We start from the raw sequence: 26,328 nt of genomic DNA, 5'->3' as shown, positions 1-26,328 counted from the left end.
TTTTGTATTTTTAGATTAGGGATGCTGAACCCTAATATAAGGTCTTCTTAATAACTACCCCAACTTTTACCCCTCATTTGTCTTTCTACCTCCATGTTTAACTTCATACATAACGGTGAAAGACAAAATGCTTTACTCTTAAGAACAGGAAAAATGGAAAGTATTTGTTTTCCCCATCTCTATTCAAAATCATACAAGTTGGGCCAGGGAATAAGGCAAAAGAACAAAATAAAAGTATCTATAACAGAAAAGTATAAAACCGTCCTTATGTGCAGAAACATGATAGTCTATATAAAAACTTTAGTGGAGTCTATTAGAATTACAAAAGTAAGTTTAGTTAGGTTGCAGGGTGTAAGATGAATATATACTAACAACCAAGTTAAACCATAAATTTTAAGAACACCATTTATAGTACATTATGATCAAAATATATTAAATGGAACAGAGCAGTCCAGAAACAGACCCACAAATAAGTGGTCAACTAATTTTTTACAAAAAGCTCAAAGCAATTCAGTGGAGAAAGAACAGTTTTTTTAATGAATAATGATGAAAAAACTGGATAATTTTAAAACTGAGCTGCAATCTATATTGTATATTTTGTATAAAAGTTAACTATGAACTGATTATTGACCTAAATGTAAAATCTCAAATTAAGAGTACTAAAAGAAAACCTAAAAAGTAATCTGTATGACCTTTAGATAAAAATATATGATATAAAAAATATCACCCATAACAGAAAAATTAGATTTTATCAAAGTTAAAAATTTCTATCCTTTGAAATATTGTTGAGAAATTAAATGTACAAGCTACAAACTGAAAAGAAAAAAATCTCCAATCACATAGCTAATAAAGTGTAACAAGAATATAGAACTCCACCCCCCCCAAAAAACCCCAAAATTGTATGAAAGATATGAATGAACACTTCATCTAGGAGTAAATATGGAAGGCACATATATACACGAAAAGATGTTCTACATTGATCATTTCATTAGGAAAATTTAAAGCTAAAACCATAAGATATCACTATACACACTATTTGATAGTTTCTTAAAAATATTCTATGATTCTGTCATATCACTATCAAATATTTTTGAGATCTATTCATGCTGATACAGGTAACTCCAGTTGACTCATTTAAATTGTTGTTGTTTTTCTAGGGTATGAACAGTGCCAGTTTTCCAATTTCTCTTTTTCACTGAATTGCTCTAATTTTTTGCCATGCAAACAATACTGTTATATTAGATATACCACTTGCACATATGAGCTTTTCTAAGGAATTCCCAAATTACTCTTCAAAGTAACTATAGAAATTTTTACTCACATTGGCAGTGTGTGACAATTCCTGTTGCCTCACTTTGTCACCAATACTTGGCGTCAGACTTATTAACTTATGTCAACTTAATGAAAACGAGATGGCATTTCTCCTAAGTTTCATTTCCCAATTAAAGAGACTGAATATCATATTAATATTTTACATTTCTTTTTCTGTAAATTGCTCATGTATATTCTTTGACTTGATTTCTATTGATTTGTATTTATATAAGTGCATAATTTATGACCCTCAAAATAAATTCATACGTTATACACATCAATATAAATAAAGTTCACATTGCCTCAATTCTTAATTCTACTACTTAAGAATCATGTCTGTTTCTTCATCTGTAAATAGGATTATTATGATGATAATTATGATGATTAATTAAAAATTCTCTCTCTCTCTCTCTCTCTCTCTTAAAGTGCTTAGACTAGTGTCTGGACCATGATCTGAAATCCAGGGGTAAGCAGTGCCCCATTGCCCCTAGTCCTAGACCAGTGCCTGTGGATGGAGCTTCTGGACTGCCTTGGAGTCAGGAAGAAACCTGCAAACAGAGTTGTGTTCAGGCACATACCTCAACCTCAAGCAATAGAGGATGGAGACAGACTTCATCTGCTAGAGGGTAGGACAGGGAAATAAGCACAGGACTATGTCTTAGAACTCAGTAGTGGGTCTGCATGGTGAAACTCAACACTAGAAAGAATCCAATGGCCTCTATTTCCAGGCAAAGTCCACAAACAGAACCTCTAAATCTACTCCATTTCCAGGTAGAACTGTAGACTGAGTGGCACAGCCTAATTTTGGACCATAAAACATCAAATCCACTATGGTAGTATTGGACCACAGACCATAGCACCTAGGAGGCCACAGCAGTGTGGGACTTCGTCCTGCATATAGGATGCACCTGTCTTAATGAACTGTGAACTCTGGATGAGATCCAACCTCACAGTAGCCACGATAGCTACAAGATTGCCTCCCCTGTCCTTGCCCTAACCCCAGGCAGCACAACACAGTCACTGTTTGGACCGAAGAAGAGGAAAGTAGGTTAAGTTGTGGCTTCAGAGTTAAAGGCCAAACATGGTGAGGCCCTGTGCCCGACCATGGTCCAACAATTTGGTGTATATCTGAGACCACCCTGATCCCAAATGGAGACTTTCAGGACCAGCAGGGATGGACTACCTTTTTAAAGTACTCCCCTAGTTCACCCTTAAATAACACACCCATTGTGAATCTGGAACAAACTTGTGCTTCAGGTGCCCTCTAGTGCTAAAACAATGGTAGTAACCACAATCTCAGTAAAAAATAACATAGAGCCTGCTTAGATAGTCTAGAAGGAGGTATACAAACAGACCAATTACAAAGATTAGACTAAATATCTGAACTTTCAACATAGAGATAGTGCTGTATACAACAAAAACTTTCAAGGAACCTTGACCCCTCCACAAACGCACATACAATGAACAAAATAAGGCACCAGAAACCACCCCAGTGACTATGTATGATCCCTTAGATAAAACTAAAATAGATATTGTAAGAAAACTCAGCCAACTTCAAGAAAATACAAAGAAACAATTCAGTAATTTATCAGAGAAACTTAATAAATATGTTGAAATATTAAAAAAAAAAGAGCTGGGGGTGTGGCTTAGTGGTAGAGCGCTCGCCTAGCACATCTGAGGCACTGGGTTCAATCCTTGGTACCACATAAAAATAAATGAAATAAAGTCATTGTGTCCATCTACAACTAAAGAAAAATATTTTAAAAAATTAAATATCCTGGAGCTGAAAACTACAATAAATAGAATGAAAAATGTGATAGAAGGCATCAATGATAAAATCACTACCAAACCAATTAAAGCAAAGAGTCAGTGAACTCAAAACAGGCTATTTGAATATAATCAATCAAGAGAGAAAAAGAAGAATGAACAAAGCTTATAGGATAGCATTAAATGAAAACAATATTCAAGTTACTGGGGTTCAAGAGGACTCAAGAATGCCAAGAATATGGGGCTGGGGACATGGCTCAAGCAGTAGCGCGCTCGCCTGGCATGCGTGCGGCCCGGGTTCGATCCTCAGCAGCACAAACAAACAAAGATGTTGTGTCCGCCGAAACTAAAAAACTAAAAAAAAAAAAAAAATATATTAAAAAAATTCTTAAAAAAAAAAAGAATGCCAAGAATAGAAAGCCTATTCAAAGAGAACTATCAGAAAATTCCCCAAACTCAGGGAAGTGTACAAATGTCCAGGTGTAAGAAGGTCAAAGGTCAACCATCACATTCAACCCTAAGTTACATTATAAGCAAGCTTCTAAAGATTAAAAAAAAGGATTCTAAAAGCAGCAAGAAAAACAAAATAACACATATAAGTCTTCCAGTCTGCCTGATATCAGACTTCTCTGCAGAAACCTAACATTTAAGATGGAAATAGGATGAGATATTCACAGTTAAAGGGCAGGGGGCATTGTCAGCCAGGATTACTGCACTCAGCAAAACTGTGCTTTAGCAGTGAAGAGAGAGAAAAAGCATTTCTAGACAAAAAGAGTTGAGAGAATTTATCACCATGACATCTTTATTACAAAAAATGCTGAAGGGAATTCTTCAAATTGAAGGAAAGCAATGCCAATAAGTAAGAAGAAAGTGCTCTAATGTTTAAAACTCATTAGTAAGAGCAAATACACAAAGAAATTCAGAATGTTCTAATATTGTAAATTGGTGCATAAACCATTTATATCATTAGTATGAAATTTAAAAAACAAAACAAAAATGAAAAAAGACACATTAAGGGGCTGGGAATACAGCTCAGTTGGTAGAGTGCTTGCCTTACATTTACAAAGCCCTGGGTTCAATCCCCAGCACCAAAAACAAAAACAAAAACAAAAAACACACATTAATATGTTAAAAGATAAGCTGGGTGCAGTGGTACATGCCTGTAATCCCAGCGGCAGGTGAGACTGAGGCAGGAGTACTCCAAGATTGAAGCCACCCTCAGGGACTCAGCAAGGCCCTAAGCAACTTAGTGATACCCTGTCTCAAAATAAAAAATAAATAAATAAAGTAAAAGGACTTAGGGTTGAGTGTCCCTGGGGTTCAATCCTTGGGACTAAAAGAAAAAAAAAATATAATACAAAATGCAAAATAGGTCAAAAATTCAAAATATAGGAAGTATAGAGTTTTTAAATTACTATTTTTCTTTCTTTTCCTATCCTTACAATCAAAATTAAGTTCTCAGTTCAAAATAGCTTCTAATAATCAAAAGAGATTTTCATAAGCCTCACTGTAACCACAAAAGAAAAACCTGTAATCAGATACACCAAAAATAATATGCAAAGAATGAAAACATTTCACAACAAAGGAAGGCTATAAAAGGGGGAGAAAGAAAAAGACTATTGAAAAACTAGAAAACAAGTAATAAAATGGCAGTACTAGGATTTTACCTATTGATGATCATCTTAAATATAAATAGATTAAATTATCCAATTAAAAGAGTAAATGAATTAAAAAAATAAGACTTAACTATATAGTGTTTACAAAAAAATTCATTCATTTCTAAGAATGAACATAGTCTATAGTGGAGGGATGGAAAAAGATATCCCATACAAATGGGATCCAAAAGAAAGGTCATACTTAGATAAAGTAGACTTTAAATCAAAAGCAATTAAAACAAAGATATTATATGATGGATTCAATTCAGCAAAAGAAAATAATAATTACAAATATATATGCACCCAATATCAGAGTACCCATATATATAAAGCAAATAGAAAAGGAGAGCTAGAATCCAATACAATAATAGTATAGACATTAACACCCCATTTTCAGCAAAGAACAGATCATCCAGACAGAAAATTAACACAGTAACAAATAGTAAACTGTACTCTAGACCAATGAACCTAATAGACATCTACAGAACATTCCACACAAAAACTACAGAATACATATTCTTTTTAAAAGTACATGGAACATTCTCCATGACAGATCATATGGTAGGCCAAAGAACAAGTCTCAACAAATTTTGAAAAACTAAAAAACACATTGAGTATTTTTTTTTACAACTACAGTGTAATAAAACTAGAAAATAACAACAAGAAAGACTTTGGTAACTACTCAAATACATGAATATTAAATAATTGACTTCTGAATCACCAATTGATCCACAAAGAAATATAGAAAAAAATTTAAAAAACGTCTTAAGACAAATGACAATGGAAACGCCAATATTTATGGGACAGCAAAAGCAAAACGGGGAAGTTTATAACAGCCAATGCCAATGTCAAAAAAGTAGGAAAATCTCAAAACAATTTATTCTTGAATCTCAAGGTACTAGAAAAACAGAACAAAACATACTCCAAATTAGTAGAAGATTTAGAAGGAGGAGCAAAAATAAATAAAGTACACACACACACACACACAAATCAATAAAGAATCAGCAAAATGAAGAGTTAAAAAAAACCTTAGCTACACTAAGAAAATGTCTGTATATAAATAAATCAGAGATAAAATGGAGACACTGTAACTGACATCACAGACATACAAAGGATCTTAGAGATTATCACAAACAACTGTATACTAAGAGTCCATATTTTGTAAGAAATAGGTAAATTCCTGAGCACATACATCTCACAAAGATTGAATCATGAAGAAATAGAAAAATCTTAACAGATCAATAATGAATAATGAGATTAAATCAGTAATAAAATGCCTCCCATAAAAGGAAAGTCCAGAGCCAGATGGTTTCAATTCTGAATTCTACCAAATATGTAAAAAAAATGAATACGAACATTGCCCAAATAATTCCAAATCCTAGAATTCTTCAAAACTGAGGCCAGCATTATTCTGATACCAAGGCCAAACAAGGGCTACAACAACAACAAAAAGAAAGCTTTAGGCCAATATCCCTGTTGAACACAGATGCAAAATCCTCAACAAAGTACTAGCCATCTGAATCCAACAGCATATCCAACAGATTATCCATCTAACCAAGGGAATTCATCTAAGAGATGCTTTGACGCACATAAATCAGTAAATGTGACACAACATGTCAAGTGAATGAAGGATAAAAACTATATGATCATCTCAGTAGATGCAGAAAAAGCATTTGATAAAATCCAATATCTCTTCAAGATTAAAATCTCTGAACAAATTAGACAAGGTCAGAATATAATTCAACATCATAAAAGCCATATGTAAGAAGTCCACAGTTAATTTCATAATGAACAGGGAAAAGTTGAAAACTTTCTAAGATCTGGAACAAAGCATGGATTCAGACTTTTCACCACTTTTATTCAACACAGTAGTTAAGTTTGAAAAATTGAAAAATACAAATCCTCACAGTTCGCCAACAACATGGTCTTAAACTTAGTAAACCCAAAGAATCCACCAAAATATTATTAGAATAAGCAAATTCAGCAGTCACAAGATTTAAAAAAAAAAGAAAGAAAAGAAAAAGATCAATAGCATTTCTATATGACCAACAGTAAATTCCCCAAAAAGAAAAGAACAAAAAGCAATCCCACTTATAATAGCTGCATATAATAAATATCTAGGATAATAAAAATAATAAATATCTAGGAATAAATGTAACCAAAAAGATAAAGGATATCTTTAATGAAAACTATAAAACACTGATGAAAGAAACTAAAGAGGACATACAAAAATGGAAAGATAGCCCATGTTCATAGACTGGAAGAATCAATATTGTTAAAACGTCCATAGTACCCAACTAAACTACAGATTCAATATGATCCTCATCAGACTATCAATGACATTCTTCACAGCGCTAGAAAAAAACAATGTTAAAATTCTTATGGAACCACCAAAACTCCAAAGGACAAAAGCAAGCTTGAATAAAACGAAAAATTGGGACACATGACAGTACCTGATTTCAAAATATACTACCAAGTTTTATCAAAACAGCATGGTGTTGACATAAGAGCAGACACAAAGACCAATGGAACCTAGAAGTAAACCCACACATAGCCAACTATCTTTGACAACGGTATTATGAGCACATGTTGGGGAAAGGATAAATCATTCAATAAATGGTGCTGGAAAAAATGGATACTCACATTTAAAAAAGAACATACACAAATCAACTCAAAATTAATTAAAGAGTTAAGTGTAAGCCTGACACTATAACAATTCTAACAGAAAATACAGGGGAAATACTTCATGACATTTGAATGGGCAAACATTTTTTTGGATTAGACCCTGAAAGCATAGGGATTAAAAAAAGGGACAAAACGGGATTAATCAAACTAAACAGCTTCTACACAGCAAAAGAAATAATCAAGAGTGAAGAGACAACCTACAGGAGAAAATATTTGCAAATTATATATCTGATAAGAGGTTAATGTCTAGAACATATAAGGATCCAAAACAACAAAATAGCAAAAATAAATAAAATTAAAAATGGACAATAGGCCAAACAGACTTCTCTCAAAAATTACATAAATGGCTAACAGATATATGAAAAAATGCTGACCATCACTAATTATCAGAGAAATGCAAATAAAAATCACAATGAGATCACCTTTCTCAAATTAGAATAGTTATTATAAAAAAAAATTACAAGTGTTGTCAATAATGTGGAGAAAAAGGAACCCACCATGCACATTATTAGTGGTAATAGAAATCAGTATAGCCATTATGGAAAACAGTAGGGAGGTTCCTTAAAAAATTAAAATTAGAATTGCCATATGATCCATTACCAAGTATACATACAAAGGAAATGAAATCAGCACATTGAGGAGACATCTGCACTCCCATATTTCTTGCAGCATTATTCATAATGGCCAAGAAATGAAATCAATCTAAGTGTACATCAACTGATGAACAGATAAAGAAAAGGTAGTATATATAAACAGGGAAATAATATTCAGCCATAAAAGGATGAAATCCTGTCATTTGCAACCATGGGATAGAACTGAAAGACACTATGTTAAGTGAAATAAGCCAGGAATGATCTCACTCATGGGTGGAATCTAAAAAGGAGATCTCAAAGAAATTAAGAGTAGAACAGTGGTTACCACAAGCTGAGGGGGTGGTGAGGAGAAAGGCACGGGAAAAGGTTGGTCAACAGGTACTATGTTATAGTTAGATAAAAGATAACCCATTTCTGGTGTTCTGTTGCATCCATTGCAATTATTAGGGTGACTACAGGTAATAAAAATAATCTTTCTACTTCAAAAAAAAAACTAGAAGAATGGCTTTTGAATGTTTTCATTACCAAAAAAAAAAAAAAAGAAATGTTTGAGGGGATATATATGCTTACCCTGATTTGAACATTCCTCAAAGTAGACATGTATCAAAATATCACATGGTACCCCATAAGTATGTACAATTTTTACATGTCAATTAAAAAAATTTTAAAAAGCAAAGAAAAAATAGTTGCTTCTAATCAGAGAATAGATTTTATCTTTGTATCAACAAGGTAAAACTTAAAATAGATACACCAATCATGAGTAAAATAAATTTACAATCAATCTTACCCTATGACATCTTTCAAAGGCTTGTTTGGTTTCTTGTAAAAGATTAACCACCACTTCTTGGGACAGGAAAGTTTCCCCATGAGTATCAATACTTGGCCCCAGTGGTAAGTTGGTACGTTGTCTAATTCTTTCTTTCAAGTCTTGAATACTAGTATGGACAAATGAAAAAAGAACATGTGGATTTTAACTTCAAGTATTCTCAAACTTAGTATACATCATCAACAACAACAAAATCAATAACCGAAAAATCTAAATTCTAATTCCAAAAATTAGTTCTGTGAAAAATTTCATCTGAAAAATAAAACTTGAAATTAGGATCGCTAAAATCCTATTCAGCTTTGCAATTCTAAATCAACCAGGAAGCAAGCTATTCCAAATAAGTAAACGTAAAAGATAAATAGTCCTGTTTAAAAATAAAACTTCCAAAATTTTAATGACTTTTAATATATTCAACCATTTAAAGATTTGACACATTTCTTCACTACATTAAACAGATCTGTTAAACATAATTTAGCTTCTCTTAGTGATCAAGGATTACCTGGAACATTTATTATATGGGGTATCTTTTTTTTTTTTCCTAGACTATATATAGCTCCTGTGAACTTAATTTTAAAAAAATGTCTTATGACTGTTCATCAGTTGTTCTCTACTGCCTTTCAGATTATGCCTCTTCTTCCTAGTTATACTTCTCTCTGGTCATTATTTAATACACAAACTGAGAAACATGAAAATGATATAGGTGTATAGAGTGTGGACTCTCGACTCTGATTGTATGGCAACCCAGAAGTCATTCTGCCTCCTTCTAGAATCAATTAGGTTCGAGGTAGTTAAGGTATGGACAACTGAGATGCCACCTACTCAAGTCATTTTCTTCTAGTTTGTGAAGAGCCGCAGGCTCTAAAATATTAATTTAATAGTTTTATACTCAAGGGATCCCCCCAAACTTATCAATTCAGGACCAACTAAATTGAAAACTATTTGTTTTTTGTTCTCCACCTGCAACAATAACAATAACAAAAATGATGTGATTCTTAGTCAATGACCTAAAATAATTTACTCTGGGAAAAAGAGAAAAAAAGAAAAGTCAGGTATAGTGGCACCTGCTGTAATCTCAGTGTCTTGGAAGGCTGAGGCAAGACTATATCAAGTTTTAGGTCAGCCCAGGGAACTAAGCAAGACACTGTCTCAAAATAAAAAAGGCTAGAGATGTTGCTCAGTGGTAGAAGCACCCAATCCTCACCACTGGGGGGGGAAAAATGAAACCAGAACTCTTGATATCACTGATATTGTTTTATATTAAAATATTTTCAAATGTTATTTTATTGGTTCTTCTTAGTTATACATGACAATAGAAGCCATTCTGATAAAATTATACAAGCATAGGATATACCTTATTCTACTTATGACCTCATCTTGTGGGTAGGCACAATGGTGGTGCTCACGGTATTTGCATATATGTTCATAGAATTATTTTAGATTTACTGTCTTTCCTATTTCTACCACCCACTTCCTTTTGTTCCCCTTTGTTTAATCTACAGAACTTCCCTTCTTCCACTCCCCCCTTTACTGTGGTTTAGCGTCTACATATCAGCAAAAACATTTGACCTTTGGTTTTTTGGGACTGGCTTATTTCTCTTACCATAATAGTCTTCAGATCCACCCATTTACTAGTAAATGTCATAAAATCATTCTTTTTAATGGCCAAATTATGTTCCATTGTGTATATATACAATTTCTTTCTAATCTGTTGATGGGCATCTAAGTTAATTCCATAGCTTAACCACTATGTGGAAGTGTTGGGCCTACCTTTTCTTCTAGTAGATGCAGGGTTTCTGGTCTAATTCCTAGGTCTTTGATACACATTTTTTTGTCAAGTGTCTGTTTTACATATTTTAATCACGTTAGGGTTTTTTTTTTCCCCCCAAAACATGGTTCAAGAGCAGGATTTGGTCAGTAGTACAAACAATGTGGGTTAAAACAGTTCTTTGGAGAAAATATTTGTGACAGTCAATATTTGTTAAGTTTGCCCAAATGTAATAATGTTCTTAAATATCTTCAGTTTTAGGAGATGAAAGACCTTTACAATGAAAGTATAGAATACTGAAGTAAGAAATTAGAGAAGACCTCAGAAGATGGAAAGATCTCCCATGTTCATGGAGAGGCAGAATTAATATTGTTAAATATGGCCATACTACCAAAAGCAATATACAGATTCAATGCAATCCCCATCAAAATACCAATGACATTCTTCACAGAACTAGAAAAACCAGTCCTAAAATTCATTTGGAAGAATAAAACACTCAGAGTAGTCCAAACAATTTTAAGCTAAAAGAGCAATACTAGTGGCATCAAGATACCTGACTTCAAATTATACTACAGAGCTATAATAACAAAAACTGCAATGGTGTTGGCATAAAAACAGACACATAGATCAGTGGTACAGAATAGAAGTCACAAAGACAAACCCACACATCCACAGTCATCTGATCCTTGACAAAGGTACTAAAAACATATATTGGAGAAAAGACAGACCTTTTTTTAAATATATATATATATATATATGTTTTTTAGTTGTATATGGACACAATGCCTTTACGTGACTTATCTTTATGTGGTGCTGAGGATGGAACCCGGTGCGTCATTCATGCTAAGCAAGCGCTCTACCACTGAGCTACAACTCCAGCCCCAAAAGACAGCCTTTTTAATAAATGGTGCTGGGAAAACTTGTTATCCATATGTAGAAGAATAAAGCTAGACCCTTATCATTCACCCTGCACAAAAATCAACTCAAAATGGATCAAAGATCTACGAATTAGGCCAGAAACCATGCAACTCTTAGAAGAAAACGTAGGTTAATGCCCTAGTATATAGGCACAGGCAATGACTTTCTCAATAAGACGCATAAACCTCAGGAAATAATGCCAAGAGTTAATAAATGGAATAGCATCAAATGTAAAAGCTTCTTCACAGCAAAGTAAACAATTAGGAATGTGAAGAGAAAACCTATAGAATGGGAGAAAATCTTTGCTAGCCTCTCTTCTGACACAGGATTAATATCTAGAATGCATAAAAAACTCAAAAAGCCAAATAACCCAAACTCTAAACAACCTAAATGTCTACTCAACATGTATCATATATCCATATAATGCAATATTATTTAGCAATAAAAAGAAATGCTTATTGGCATCTGAAATGAAAAAAAAAGTCTTCAGTTTCAATATAATATTTAACTTTAAAAACTCACCCTCCTGTGCCAATGGATCTCTTTTGATGGTTTTTTGAATCATAATAGCGCTGTAGGATCATAGCACTTCTGCTTTTCAAATATCCAGTCTCCACCTCAATATAATTCTCCAAATAGGAAATGAAAATGGATTTGATAAGCTTAGACAAGAAAGTCTGTTTATCAGTACCTAAGTTAAACTCCATCAACTTGCTGGAAAGATTGGTGGTTCTTTTCAATGGAAAAGGGGGAGAAAAAGATTAATGTATATTTTAGGTATAACAACAATGTTAAGGAATATATATTTTACAATGTGATTTTTTTTTTTAACTTATATTAAACCACCGTTTCTTAAACCTTGGAAGAGTACTTAGAATGCAGAGTTAGATAAAATGGAATATTGCAAAGTAACATTATGGTTTTCAGAACTGTCAGAAACTCTAGAAAAAACTATGAGACAAAGAACCAGTCCAGAAATGGCAATGGTGACAGAATGGATTCAGGAATGCTTTAATGCCATTCATCACAAGGTACCCAAAACAAAATACTGGGACGTCTACTCTCTCTGTTTACCCTGTTTTGTCTACGTCCATTTAACTTTCCTCTCATTTTTCATTTCCTATTGTTGAAGATAGTATTTTTGAGATGAAATTTGTTGTTATGGTAACTTTTAAAAACCTCCTTAAATAAAGAGACTAAAAGGACGGCAATAGAATTGGGAAAAATCAAGGAAAATAAAGCTTCTGAAATAATGTCTTTAAGAGCAATACTACCTACCATCACAAGAGCACAAGACAAACTCTCACATCAGACTTAAGGCTGAAATTATCATTTGTTAAGAATATGTCATTTCCTATTGTAAAGTTTAACTGCAGATAAATGTAATTATACTAATTCTTAGAGAAAAAATTTAAGAAGTGAAATAGTTTACAATTAAAATCAGAAGCGAAATCCTTTAGGATTAGTTTAAAAACAGAAGGTTTTATGGTTCTTAGTACATCAGGATAAAGCAGAACATCTAATTCCTCAAAGTAATAAGAATGCTGCTTTTGCACAAGTCTAGTCCACACAGCCAAGTATTTAATACTGTATACTGCTATCTGGTAGGCTATTACTCAAAAAATACTGAATATTTCCCCTTTTTCCATTAAAAAAATAAAGTTGAATATTATTTTTTAATAATTAAAAATGTACCTTGAATACAGATCATAGAGACTTTTGAGATATTGCTCTGCATCTGATTTCCTACATTCTTCTAACTGATCTTTCACAAAACTCTAAAAAAGAAAGTTAACATTCTATTAAACAAACATTAAATCATAAATTCTCAAAATATTTTTCCTCTAAAATTAGTTTTAAGTTCTGACTTAAGTCTAATCAACAAGGCAGTGCATAGAAATAGACCAAATCATTAAAAAAAATTTAAAACAGGTTTCTAAATTTTACTGTTTCATATATTTGCCTATAAACAATCTATATAAATCTTGGGAATAAGTATTAAGAATTTAGAATACCTTTTCTTTTGAAACACCAATAGAGTCAATTCTTTAGAACAGCTTCTCAAACTGGTCTAACAAACAGTAATGTCCTTTGAGAAATTAATAAGCATTTGTCTAAAATCAGGTTCTTTGGTCAGTAAATGTGGGAAATGTTGCACTTTATACTCTTACTTCTAGAGAACCACAACACATGTTAGCAACTTTAAAGGCTACAAAGGTGTATTTAAAAAACAAACACTATTGAATAATGCTTAATGCAGAGGTAAACATAGTTTAGAAAATATCTGAAAGTATAATGTTATGAAGAGTAAAGATTATAAATTAAGTTTCTGCTTTTCCTTTTTATGATATTACCACATCATAAAAAAAAAATCTATAGACTATACTTGTTATTATTAGTTGTGGTGAACACCAAAACCCAAATCAAAACAAAACATTAAGCTACCTTAATGCATTATATTACTACTACTATTGCTGTAACAAATTTGAAGAACATGCTGTGATAATACTAAGTGATCAACATCTTTTCCTTCATGAATAACAAACCATTTTTTAAAAAGCATAATACTGACATTCCTTTCCCCTTAAGTAAATAGATTATTATTTCTAAGGTCATCATATAAGTAAGCTAAATTAAAAATGAAATTTCTAAAATATAAAAAAAATCACATATTTTCTTAAGAATTATTTTATTTGTTACTATTTAAAATTACCTGTAGTTTGATTTCAAATACATTTTGAATAAGTTTAGCCAGTACTGTTTCTGGATTACTAAAAATATCTCCAACTTGCTTGTTTACTCGTTGACAAAGTATCGCTGCATCTTCAAATATATCATTTCTCAAGTAGGCACCCTAAATAGAAGCATTTAACATAATATTTTTAATGGTTTTAAAATACAAATCAGCATAAAATAAAATTCAATAAAGTATATTGTTATGTTACCTCCTGGCACTGCTTTATATAAACATCAACACAGTGGGAATAGCCCTACAAAGAAGAAATACATTGTTAACATTGTTTGGGTTCCATTACAATAATTTCAATAAAAGAAGTGTTATAGTAATAAAGTTATGTTTTATGTCCTAGCAAATGGCTAACAGTTGTTGGAATTCAATCAAAGTAACTGTAAATGGGTGTGTTTCAATCAAAGTAACTTAATATGGGTATGCTTCCCCCCTTACTATGATGAAGCTGAACAGCTATTATATAACTTTTTTGGACTTTAGATGAAAGAAGAAAGCTGAGGTAAGCTAAGTTCTTTTTAATGACACACACACACACACACACACACACACACACACACATTTTGGCAGTACTAGGGATTGAAACCAAGGCCTCACACATGCTAGGCAAGCACTCTACCACTGAGCCACATTCCCAGCCTGGTAATTTTTGCCTTATGACCATCTAGCCATCTCTTTCAACTCCAATACACATGCATGCACACATATGCACACACATGCACGTGTGCACGCACACACACACACATAGAGACTCAAGTACTTGAAAGAAAGTATGTGTATACATATATGTGTATACTCTTCTATCTTAGTACATTAGAATAAAGCATAATATCCAGTTCCCCACGTTAAAGTACTAAGAATGCTGCTTGCATAATTCTAGTACAAAATCTAATATTAACAGATATCTTCTTTCCTGTCTTGGATTCAAATCTTTTCCTTTCCCTTGCAAGCGTCAGATATGGCCATAAGCCATCGGTTTGGAAATCAAAGTAACTTAATATGGGTATGCTTCCATATTAAATAAAAGTGTATTTTTAAAACTTAACCTACTACAATAAAATGTGTTTAAAACAAATCAACACAATGAGATTTTTGCCTATTAATAAATTATACATTAAAACAAGTAAAGTAATAAATCATATGGTAGAAAAAGTAAGGTAATCAATATAAAGTATTCTATTGTCTTAAAAGTCATTCTCAAGTCAGGCACAGTAATGCATGCCTATAATCCCAGTGACTTGGGAGGCTGAAGTAGGAAGATTGCAAATTCAAAGCCATTTTCAGCAATTTAGCAAGAATTTGTCTCAAAATAAAAAGAACTGAGATGTACCTCAGTGGTAAAGTGCCCTTGAGTTTACTCTCCACAAGACCCTTTCCCACAAAACAACAACAACAACAAAAAAGCCACTCTCAGTACTCATTTAGATATTACAAAAATGAAAAGCCCAACAGATAGGTTATACTTTTAACATCTGATGCAATGAAGAAACAAAATGAAGGAAGAACTATTGTTTAAGCACCTTTTTGCAGAGATACAATCCCATGCTCTCTCTCCAATTCAAATTCCAGAAAGACAACTACATAAAACATTTCTTTATATTAACACTAAAACCTCGGTAGGTGGATTTTTTTTTTCTATGTAATATGTCATCTACTCTTTGTTTCCTACATTCCATTACATATTCATGGTCATGTTTTCTTGCTTTTGAATTAATTTCTTAACATGTTTGATTGAAAAGGATTTATTAAAAAACAAGAAGGTAAACTATAAGATATTCTTTATCAAACTATATGAAAACTTGATGTATTGATATTACTAAATATAAAATCCTTATTGAAATATTAAATTCTAATGTTTAACATTTTTATAGAGAAATATATAAAATATACAAATTAATGAAAATTATTACATTTTTTTACATTTTGATGTAATTTAGTTATACAACCAATAGGGGAACATCAGAAATAATAACATGGATTTTGTAAACTCTTCAAAACCTTTAAGACTGATCTACATTTTAAATTTTTAATATTTACCTTAAAATGAAGTAAAACTGCTGCTACTTCCCTCATTCTGGAGATTTCACCTCTTCTTTGAGCACTGGTAAACTCCTGAATTAGTTGGCATTCTAAATCATGATATTTACCTAAAAAAAAAAATAAAGTCATCCGGCTATCCTGAGGCTCTCAAAGTATCAAAATTATGTCAAGCATCTAAATTATTTACAAATATAATGTCTATGGATCTGCCTTCCTTTTGGAAGAATTACAAAAACAACATGACGTTTGAAAATATAGGTAGGTCTCTGAACTTTCAATGAACTGGCATAACAAACAGGTAGCCAGGTTATTATAAATGGAACCTGAAAATAAACTGATTTTTTTCCAGAAAACTAGAATGACCTAGTCTAAACTATTGGCAAAAATCAAACTATTAAGATAAGGAGATGAACAGTTATTGCAATACTCATCGTATCAGTGTTAAAAAGAAAAAAGAGCTATATTCACAGATATGTGTATGAACACAATCTCCAAAATATACTGTTAAATTAAAAACACAAGGCCTAAAAGCTACCACCTATTAAAAAAAAAAAGTGTGTGCATCTAAGTGTATATATGTATGTATGTGTATATATATAAATTATATATAAAATCTATACATAAATTATATAAAATTATATATAAAATAATTGGGAAGGGGGAAGTCTTATGCTGCTCGTATATCCACACAGTACTCTTGAAGAATACAGGGATGGGGTAGGAGAATGGTATGCTTCACTTCTCTCCTTTTGCTATTTTCTTTTATACAATAGTTATTGTCTTTACTCCAAAAAAAGTTAATTTAATAGACTCCACTTACTTGCAATTTTTGATTTTACTTCTGAAAATCTGAAACATAAAAAACAATGATGATTCATTAGTTATGACAAACATACCATGCTAATATGTTAAAAAGGGGGGAAATGAATGCAGGGGTACAGGGGAACCTTCTGTATAATCTTTTCAAGTTTCTGAAAATCTAAAACAATTTTGAAACAAAGGTTATTATAAAAAATAAAAAGATAAAGCCAGAGGGTAGAGAGAATAATGACAGAAAGCACTCCTGGTAACAAAACTGAATGTAGGAAATTCAGATGGGGTATGTAATTATCATTTAGGAAACTCATACTGAAAATCAAGAGGCACTAATTCACATTCAATGACATTTTAAAGTCACTGGATTATAATATTGATTGTAATAATAATTACAATAATCTGCTCCCTATTGGGATTTTTAAAATAAAGTTTTAAATTCTTATGTAAAAGAAAACACAATGATAAAATGATATATTAACGATAAATGATATAATAATCAATACACACTAAAGATGACTAATATAAGACTGCAGATACAGCTCAATTGGTAGAGTGCTTGCCTGGCATGCACAAGGCCCTGGGTTCAATCCCCAGCATTACACACACACTCTTTCTTTCTCTCTCTCTCTCTCTCTCTCTCTCTCTCTCTCACACACACACACACACACACACACATATATAATTATTTTAAAACTAAAAAATATAAAAAGAGCTTTATGAAGAATCCAGCAATGTGTCTAGGAGAACAACCATTCCATCTTTACAAATTCAAAAACTAAAATACCATTCACTAGAATCTCCAAATCTCTTAATATCAAGAGAGAATATCTAGCACAGAAAACTGACGTTGAGACTCTATGCAACTATTTGAAGAAAAAAAAAGAATGATTGGCAAAAGAGATGCCAAAGACAGACGGAGAAAGAAAGAAAAGTTTAGATAGTTATTAAAAAAAAAAAGATAAAACCAAGTCATGGTAGATGACAAAACACATATAAGGCTGTTTTGATGTGTGTGGAAAAAAACAAGTCTGATTAAGCCTCTAAGGCTTCTTAGAGAGGTTAAAAGAAAACTGTAAGAGAAAGTTGGCATATAGCTCAGTAATGGAGGGCTTGCTTAGCATATGTGAGGCCCTGGATTGGATCCCCAGCACTGAAACAAAACAAAACAAACTATAAGAGGACTATAAACTTAAGAGTTGGAGACAATGACAATGCAAATGTGTTCTGGAAGGAAAAAATATAATAAAGGGAGAGGAATGAGGGCTATAGCTAACTATTATATTATGTTACCCATTTAAGTAAATGGTCCAACTCTGAAATGGGATAAAGTTATAGAAGTTTTGGTGGATGATTTAAAAAATTATTACTGCTTATCTTTTATGATGATACAAAGTTGAGAATAAAATGAATGTGTGAGTGGGATTCACTATGGCTGGAACATAATGGTCATATTTTAAGCACAGCAATATACCTATATTCCATCTGTACCTAAAACCTTCAAGTATCCACAAAAGAATAACAGATATATTATCTGTTAAACAAAATTATATTTCTTTCAGTCACATGGAGGAACTATTATTACCACATTTTATTAAAACGTTTGATATTCCATGGACTAATGAAAATCATGAAAAAAAAATTCCTTCTCAGAGGGCATTTTATTTTAGGATGAAATTTAAGTTAGTGATGACCCTGGGATTTGTATTTAAAATATGAATTCATGCCCCATTTGAATCAAATGTATCATATATCAAATGTATGATATCATATATCAAATGTATGATATATGATATGTCAAGATCAATGTAATGTTTTGAGCAATGAATAAATTTCTGATGTTTAAAATAAATAAATAAATAAATAGAACAAGGTTCAGAACCCAAAGTCTCTTGGAAGAATTTTATAGGTAAAGAGTTTAAATACCCTAAAATTATATGATAATATGTGTATATCTTAATTTTTTGAAGAAACTCTATATCTTTTACTAGCATTTCAAAGGTGCCCAAGACTTAAGATCTTTCATCTAGAATTAGAAAAAAGCAACTGAGTAGCCTTATGTTGAACTCTTGTCTCTTATCACCCTGGTTCTCAAAATCCAAGACAGGAAAACTCAAAATTTTACTTCGGTCAACTTCAAAAATCTCCATCAATATTTTTTTAAAAGACAAGGGATTGAAAGTATACAATTAAATTTAGATATTAAAGTACACTATTTTTCAATGAACTATTCTATACCATATCTTGTATGAAGGAAACATGCAAAATATTCTTGTTGACTTAGTGGGGAAAGAAAATCATCCAGGGACAAAACTTCCAATTTTTTCTATAAATTACACATTTCCAAATTAGTTCTTGAGAAATAAACTTGCCTATCAAAAGGTAACTCCTGGGCGATTAGGTGCAACTTCTGAATGATGTCTGCTGCCTCCTTTATCTATTAAAAATAAATAGAAGCAATAATTTTAAAACCCAAGCAATACTGTTATATTGTGTGCATGTACAAACATGTAACAACAAATCTCACCATTAGTTACAACTAAAATATACCAATAAAAATATGGAAAAAAATAAGTAAATAACTCATGATATAAACACTTCAATATATTTGGAAATAGTATTATCTTCCTATATATGTTCAAATCCCCTCCCTCAAATAATTTTCTTTAAAAACACACAACAAATAAAATTTTGTGACCAACAAGAATACATTTGGGGTATGACCACAATGAGCCAAAACCCAAAGATTTGTCTTTCTGGTACTAAAATTTTGATATATATTGTATGTATTTTTTTTCTTGATGCCATAACACCTTCCTAATGAAATCTGTTGTCCAAGTTTACTATAAAGAAGTTAAAATCATTGCTTGCTGAAAGCAAAGTATAAATATCCTCTAAGTTTATAAACCCAAAAAGGATAAAGATTTAAAAAATGATTCAGAACATATTGCTTCATATACATACTTTACTCTAAATGAATAAAACAGTAACAAAAATTCCTGTCATTTAGTAAGCATATAAAACACTTGTTCTAAAAGCAAAGATAAAAGTTTAACATAAAGTCACCTGAATGAAATATAGAAACAATAATTTTAAAACCCAAGCAATACTTTTAAGTAATTTGAATAGTTTGTCAAGTTGTATAGTTTTGTCAATTTGTAGAGTTTGTCAAGTTGTAAAATGAAGGCACTTAGGCAAAGGGCCTCAAATGCAGATTCTGTGTTAATTTATACAACATTGTAAAGGGGAGTTATATCATGTTCACTTTTTCTTTAAATTTCAAAATACTACTGATTTTTAACCTGGCATAACTTTAATAACTGCTTTGTGATAATTCACTTTCCCATACATTAAAAGAGAGACAAAAAAACATGAAGGAAGAGCTAAAAACATTAGTATAAATTTTTCTGAGTATTTATGTGAAGACTAGCAAACAACTGTGGATAACAACAGGGCTTGTTTCTACTTGTTACTCCAAATGATAGTGAATATAGCATTTCTGCTTCAATATCTCTCCTCTACTATTCAGCAGGTCACTGTCATTTCAGCCACCACTCATTCACGCTACCCTGCTGAACATAGGTACAGGTATTACTACAGTATCACACCTCACCATGCCATTTAGTTGCAGTAGCAGTCTATTATTTTCTCCTTTCCAGTATCCCTTCAGAAACAAAATAGCTGGTAAACAGCAAGCTCTGTTTCCATCAGGACTTAGTATTTGTTCTTTTAAGAGACATAAGCATGCTGTTTGCAAACTTCACTTAATGTAGTATGTAATAGAAAGAGTGCTTGGTTTTACTGAATTCTCAAAGCTAATTATTTTATTAAAATTAGAACACAAGTAATCCTTAAAGATGTAATGTATTAGGTTTAAATATGCAAAAGGTGTCAAAACCACTATCTAATAATATACTTACGTCTGTTATTGATTATAGAGTGAACTGAGAGACTACTCAGTTTTAAAGATAATCAGAGTCATCAAGCATTGTCTACTGAACAACAATAAGCTATAATTCTAAGATAAATGAGCGACATGCATGTAAGGACAAGGGTAAATATAAAAAAGTGATTTTTAACTTTTACATTTTATTGTTGTTTTGGTTTTTTTTTTCTTTTTAAAGATTTATAAAGTATAAGAAAATAAGAAACAAAGAAGTTAAAAGAAAAAGGGGGAGTGTCAGTGCAGGACTCCTGGCTACTGGTCCAAGCAGGTCCTCCAAGTGCCCGAGCAGGACCATCAGCATTAGCACCCATACAGGACACCTGGCTGCAGCCCACCTACAGGATCCAGTTGCCATTCCCGTGTGGACCCCCCATCTACCAATGTGGGGCTTCCCCAGTGGCCTTCATCTTGGGGCACTGCAACCACTGCCACAGTCCCCTACATGAAGTAGCCTGTACCTGGGGACACTGCACTGGGTCTGGTGACAGCCACCAGTCACAAGACTGCATGCCACAAAGCTGTATCTCTGAACACGCCTCTCAATGCCACCACCTGGCCCCACCCCACCGGACCCAACACCCCATGCTAAAAGCAGCCGCCTACATCTTGGGACACCATTCTTGCCATCTTTAATTGGGGCAACCCCCAGCTTGGAACACGGGCTGGAGCTTAGAAACAATATCAAGGTACTCCAAAATTGTACCGTTAACCCGGCACACTTCCTGCAGCTAGTGGCCATTCGGTAGCTTGCAAAACTGGGTGGTAAAACCGGGTCCTGAACTGCCCAATATAAAACAGCTCTCCAAAGGAGATCCTGGGTCCGCTAAGTGGTATACCCTACCTCCAGGAGCTACGCTCCTGACACCAACACTCCCACCCTAGTAACCTTCACCATCCTGAGGGTAGAGATACCAGCAAACACAGACAACCCTATTAGATGAGAAGAGAAGTTGGAAAGATACTGATCTCCAACAAAAACAATCTTTGTATCTATCTTCGAAACTTTTTTCCTCTCTTTTCACATCCCCAACATTTGTGAAACCAAATACTTTTCATGAATTAGTCTACTGAGGACTGGGATATCTGAATAGTACATTACAGTGATATTGTATATTCTTTTACCTCCTATTTTTACATTTTTATTTTTCTTAATATTTAAGTTTCTTTGTTTTTTGCACTCTACTGTCTTCCCACTTACTTGTCTCCCCAAAGACATCACATTCTGTCTCTTCTCTCCTGCTACTAACCAACCTCTTTAGATTCCTCTTGCACACTTTCTAAGATTTAATAACTATATCCTCACCTCCTACCCCCAGCATCTCATCCTACACCTCACCCCCAGTTCTTTGTCCAACATCAGAAACTGCAGGCCCTTTTGCAAACCTACTGTTTATAATATAGATGATAATTCAACTTACTATTTCTGTATATTTTGACAAAATCATAAACATATTAATAGCAGCTATTTGATTTAAGGCTGTATATTGTTTGTATTGGGATCTGTTTACATTATTCTCCCCATTAAAGGAGAGGTCCCAGAAACCTGCAGGGACACTGTAAGCCTATAAGGTAAAAACTGTAATGCTTTGGATCCCCAGTCCTAGAAGAGAACACACACGAACAACATGAAAACACAAGGGAAGGAAGTGCCCCCACCAAACCAAGATATTACATTACTAGAATCCATTGCCAGCAAAACAGAAGAAATGACAGAGAAATGGAGTTCAGGATGCATATAATTAAAATGTTCTGTGAATTAAAGGATGATACAAGAGAGCAAATACAGGCAGTAAAAGATCATTTTGATAAAGAGCTACAGAAGCAAACACAGGAAGCAAAAATTACTTCAGTAAGGAGACAGAGATTCTGGGAAAAAAACAAACAAACAGAAATCCTTGAAATGAAAGGAACAATAAACCAAATTAAAAACTCAACAGAAAGCATCACCAACAGATTAGATCACTTGGAAGACAGGATCTCAGACAATGAAGACAAAACATATAATCTTGAAAAGAATGTTGAACACACAGTGGAGATGGTAAGAAACCATGAGTAGAACATTAAAGAATTATGAGATAACATAAAAAGACCAAATTTCAGAATTATTGGGCTAGAGGAAGGCACAGAATTCCAAACCAAATGAATGAACAATCTATTCAATGAAATAATATCAGAAAATTTTCCAAATACAAAGACTGAATTGGAAAATCAAATAAAAGGCTTACAGGAAACCAAATATACAAAATCACAACAGATCCACACCAAGGCACATTATAATGAACATGCCTAGCATACAGAAAAGGACAGAATTTAAAAAGCCACAAGAGAAAATCAGATTACATATAGGTAGAAACCAAATAAGATTTTTCAACTCAGACCCTGAAAGTAGAAGATCCTGGAACAACATATACTAAGCTTTGAAGAAAAATGGATGCGAACCAAGAATCTTACATCCAGCAAAATTAATCTTTAGATTTGATGACAAAATAAAAACCTTCCATGATGAACAATAGTTTAAAGAATTTACAACTAGAAAGCCTTCACTATAGAATATCCTTAGCAAAATATTCTATGAGGAGGAAATGAAAACAACAATGAAAATCAGCAAGGGGAGGTATTACACTAAAGGAAATAAATCAAAGGAGAAACCAAGTGAAGTTAAATACCAAAAATAAACAAATATGAGCGGGGGTTGTGTTCAGTGGCAGAGCTCTTGCCTAGCATGTGTGAGGCACTGGGTTCGATTTTCGGCACCACATATAAACCTAAATGTCAACGCCCTAAACTCACCAATTAAAAGACATAGATTGGATTTTTAAAAAAGACTCAACAATATGCTGCCTCCAAGACACTCATCTCATAGAAAAAGACATCCACAGGCTGAAGGTGAAAGACAGGGAAAAAAACATACCACTCACATAGACTGCAGAAACAAGCAATTATTCCATTCTCAGTTAATCAAAAGGAATAAAGACAGACTTTTCATACTGCTTAAGAGAACCATACATCAACAAGGCATAACAATTATAAATATATGTACCCCAAACAATGGAGCATCTACATTCATCAAAGAAACTCTTCTTATGTTCAAGAGTCAAACAGACCTCAACACAATAATTCTGGGTGACTTTAACACACCTCTTCATCCCTAGATAGATCTGCCAAACAAAAGCTAAACAAAGAAACTACAGAACTCAATAATACAATCAATGACTTAGACTTAACAGACACATATACAATATTTCATCCATCAAAATACACTTTTCTTCTCAGCAGCACTTGGATACTTCTCTAAAATAGACCATATGTTATGGCATAAAGCAACTCTTAGCAAATACAAAAAAACAAAGCTACTACCCTGAATTCTATCAGATCATAATCGAATAAAATCAGAAGTTAATGACAAAATAAAAAATAGAAGCAACTCCAACACTGGAGACTAAATAATATGTTATTGAGTAAACTATGGGTTGCAAAAGATATCAAAGAGGAGATTAAAAATTTCTTAGAGGTAATTGAGAACACTTATACAACATATCGAAAACTCTGGAACACTATGAAGGCTGCTCATTACATGGAGTTTATTCCTTAAAAGAAAAAGTCAACAAATAAACAACTTAACATTGCATCTCAAAACCCTAGAAAAAGAAGAATAAATCAACAGCAAAAGCAGAAGACAGGAAATAATTAAAATCAGAGCTGAAATCAATAAAACTGAAACAAAAGATTCAATTGAAAAAAATTAACAAAAAGTTGGTTCTTTGAAAAAATAAATAAAAGTAACAAACCTTTAGACATGATAACAAACAGAAGGAGAGAGAAAACTCAAATTACTAACATCCATGATGGAAAAGGAAACATCATGACAGACACTACAGAAATAGAAAACATAATTAGAAATTATTTTGAAAATTTATACTCCAATAAAATAGAAAATATCGAAGGTATTGACAAATTTCTAGAGTCTCATGATTTGCCCAAACTGAATCAGGATGATATACTACAAGTTAAATAGATCAATTTCAAGCAATAAAATAGAAGTTGCCATCAGAAGCCTACCAACCAACAAAAGCCCAGGACCAAATGGATACACAGCTGAGTTTTCAAGACCTTCAAAGAAGAACTAATACCAATACTCCTCAAATTATTCCATGAAATAGAAAAAGGAACACTTCCAAACTTATTCTATGAGGCCAAAAAATCACCCTGATAACAAAATCAAAGGCACATCAAAGAAAGAAAACTTCATACCAATATCTCTAATGAACATAGATACAAAAATTCTCAATAAAATCCTGGCAAATAGAATACAAAAACATATCAAATAGACAGGTGCACCATAATCAAGTGGGGTTCATCGCAGGGATGCAAGGTTGATTCAACATACAAAAATCAATAAATGTAATTCATGACATCATTAGACTTAAAAGTAAGAATCATGATCATCTCAATAAATGCAGAAAAAAAAAAAAAACACTTGACAAAACACAGCATCCCTTCATGTTCAAAATACTAGAAAAACTAGGGATAATAGGAACATATCTCAACATCATAAAGGCTATCTATGCTAATAAGCCTCAGGCCAACATCTTTCCAAAAGGAGAAAAATTCAAAGCATTCCCTCTAAAAACTGGAATAAGACAGGGTTGCCCTCTTTCACCACTTCTATTTAACATAGTTCTTGAAACTCTAGTCAGAGCAATTACACTGGTGAAAGACATTAAAGGGATATGGATAGGAAAAGAAGAACTCAAATTAGCACTATTTGCAAATGTTTATTCTATACCTAGAAGATCTAAAATATTCCACCAGAACACTTTTAGAATTAATAAATGAATGCAGCAAAGTAGGATATAAAATCAACACCCATAAATCAAAGGCATTTCTGTACATCAGTGACAAATCCTTTGAAAGAGAAATTAGGAAAACTACTCCATTTACAATAGCCTCAAAAAAAAAAAAAAATGAAATGTGAATCAACAAAAAAGGTGAAAGACCTCTTCAACAAAACCTATAGAATGCTAAAGAAAGAAACTAAAGAAGACTTTAGAAGATGGAAATATCTACCTTGTTCTTGGATAGGCAGTATTAATATTGTCAAAATGATCATACTACTAAAAGCACTATACAGATTTAATGCAATTCCAAAAGCCCATCGACATTCCTCACAGAAATAGAAAAAGCAACCATGAAATTCATCTGGAAAAGTAAGAGATCCAGAATAGCTAAAGCAATCCTTAGCAAGAAGCATGAAGCAGGTGAC

At 32.7% G+C, this 26,328-nt stretch overlaps 1 protein-coding gene across 2 annotated transcripts in view; it reads right to left on the bottom strand.

Annotated features, from left to right (window-relative positions):
- Positions 1-26,328, bottom strand: part of Exoc5 (exocyst complex component 5) — a 69,995-nt gene that overhangs the window by 16,354 nt on the left and 27,313 nt on the right. For both annotated transcript variants that reach the window (XM_046460853.2, XM_058584639.1), the window contains exons 5-12: positions 19,492-19,556; positions 17,127-17,155; positions 16,304-16,413; positions 14,466-14,510; positions 14,234-14,374; positions 13,216-13,298; positions 12,043-12,252; positions 8,799-8,946 (exon numbers count right to left, since the gene is read on the bottom strand). In XM_046460853.2, the coding sequence (XP_046316809.1) occupies positions 8,799-8,946; positions 12,043-12,252; positions 13,216-13,298; positions 14,234-14,374; positions 14,466-14,510; positions 16,304-16,413; positions 17,127-17,155; positions 19,492-19,556 (831 nt within the window). The remainder of the gene's footprint in view (positions 1-8,798; positions 8,947-12,042; positions 12,253-13,215; positions 13,299-14,233; positions 14,375-14,465; positions 14,511-16,303; positions 16,414-17,126; positions 17,156-19,491; positions 19,557-26,328) is intronic.

The sequence above is a fragment of the Marmota monax genome, unplaced genomic scaffold (assembly GCF_021218885.2).
Source record: "Marmota monax isolate L192 unplaced genomic scaffold, Marmota_monax_Labrador192_F-V1.1 WCK01_AAM20220418_F8-fsc00001, whole genome shotgun sequence".
Lineage (NCBI taxonomy): Eukaryota > Metazoa > Chordata > Mammalia > Rodentia > Sciuridae > Marmota > Marmota monax.
Note: the sequence above shows the minus strand (reverse complement) of the source record. Positions and strands in the feature narration are given on the sequence as shown.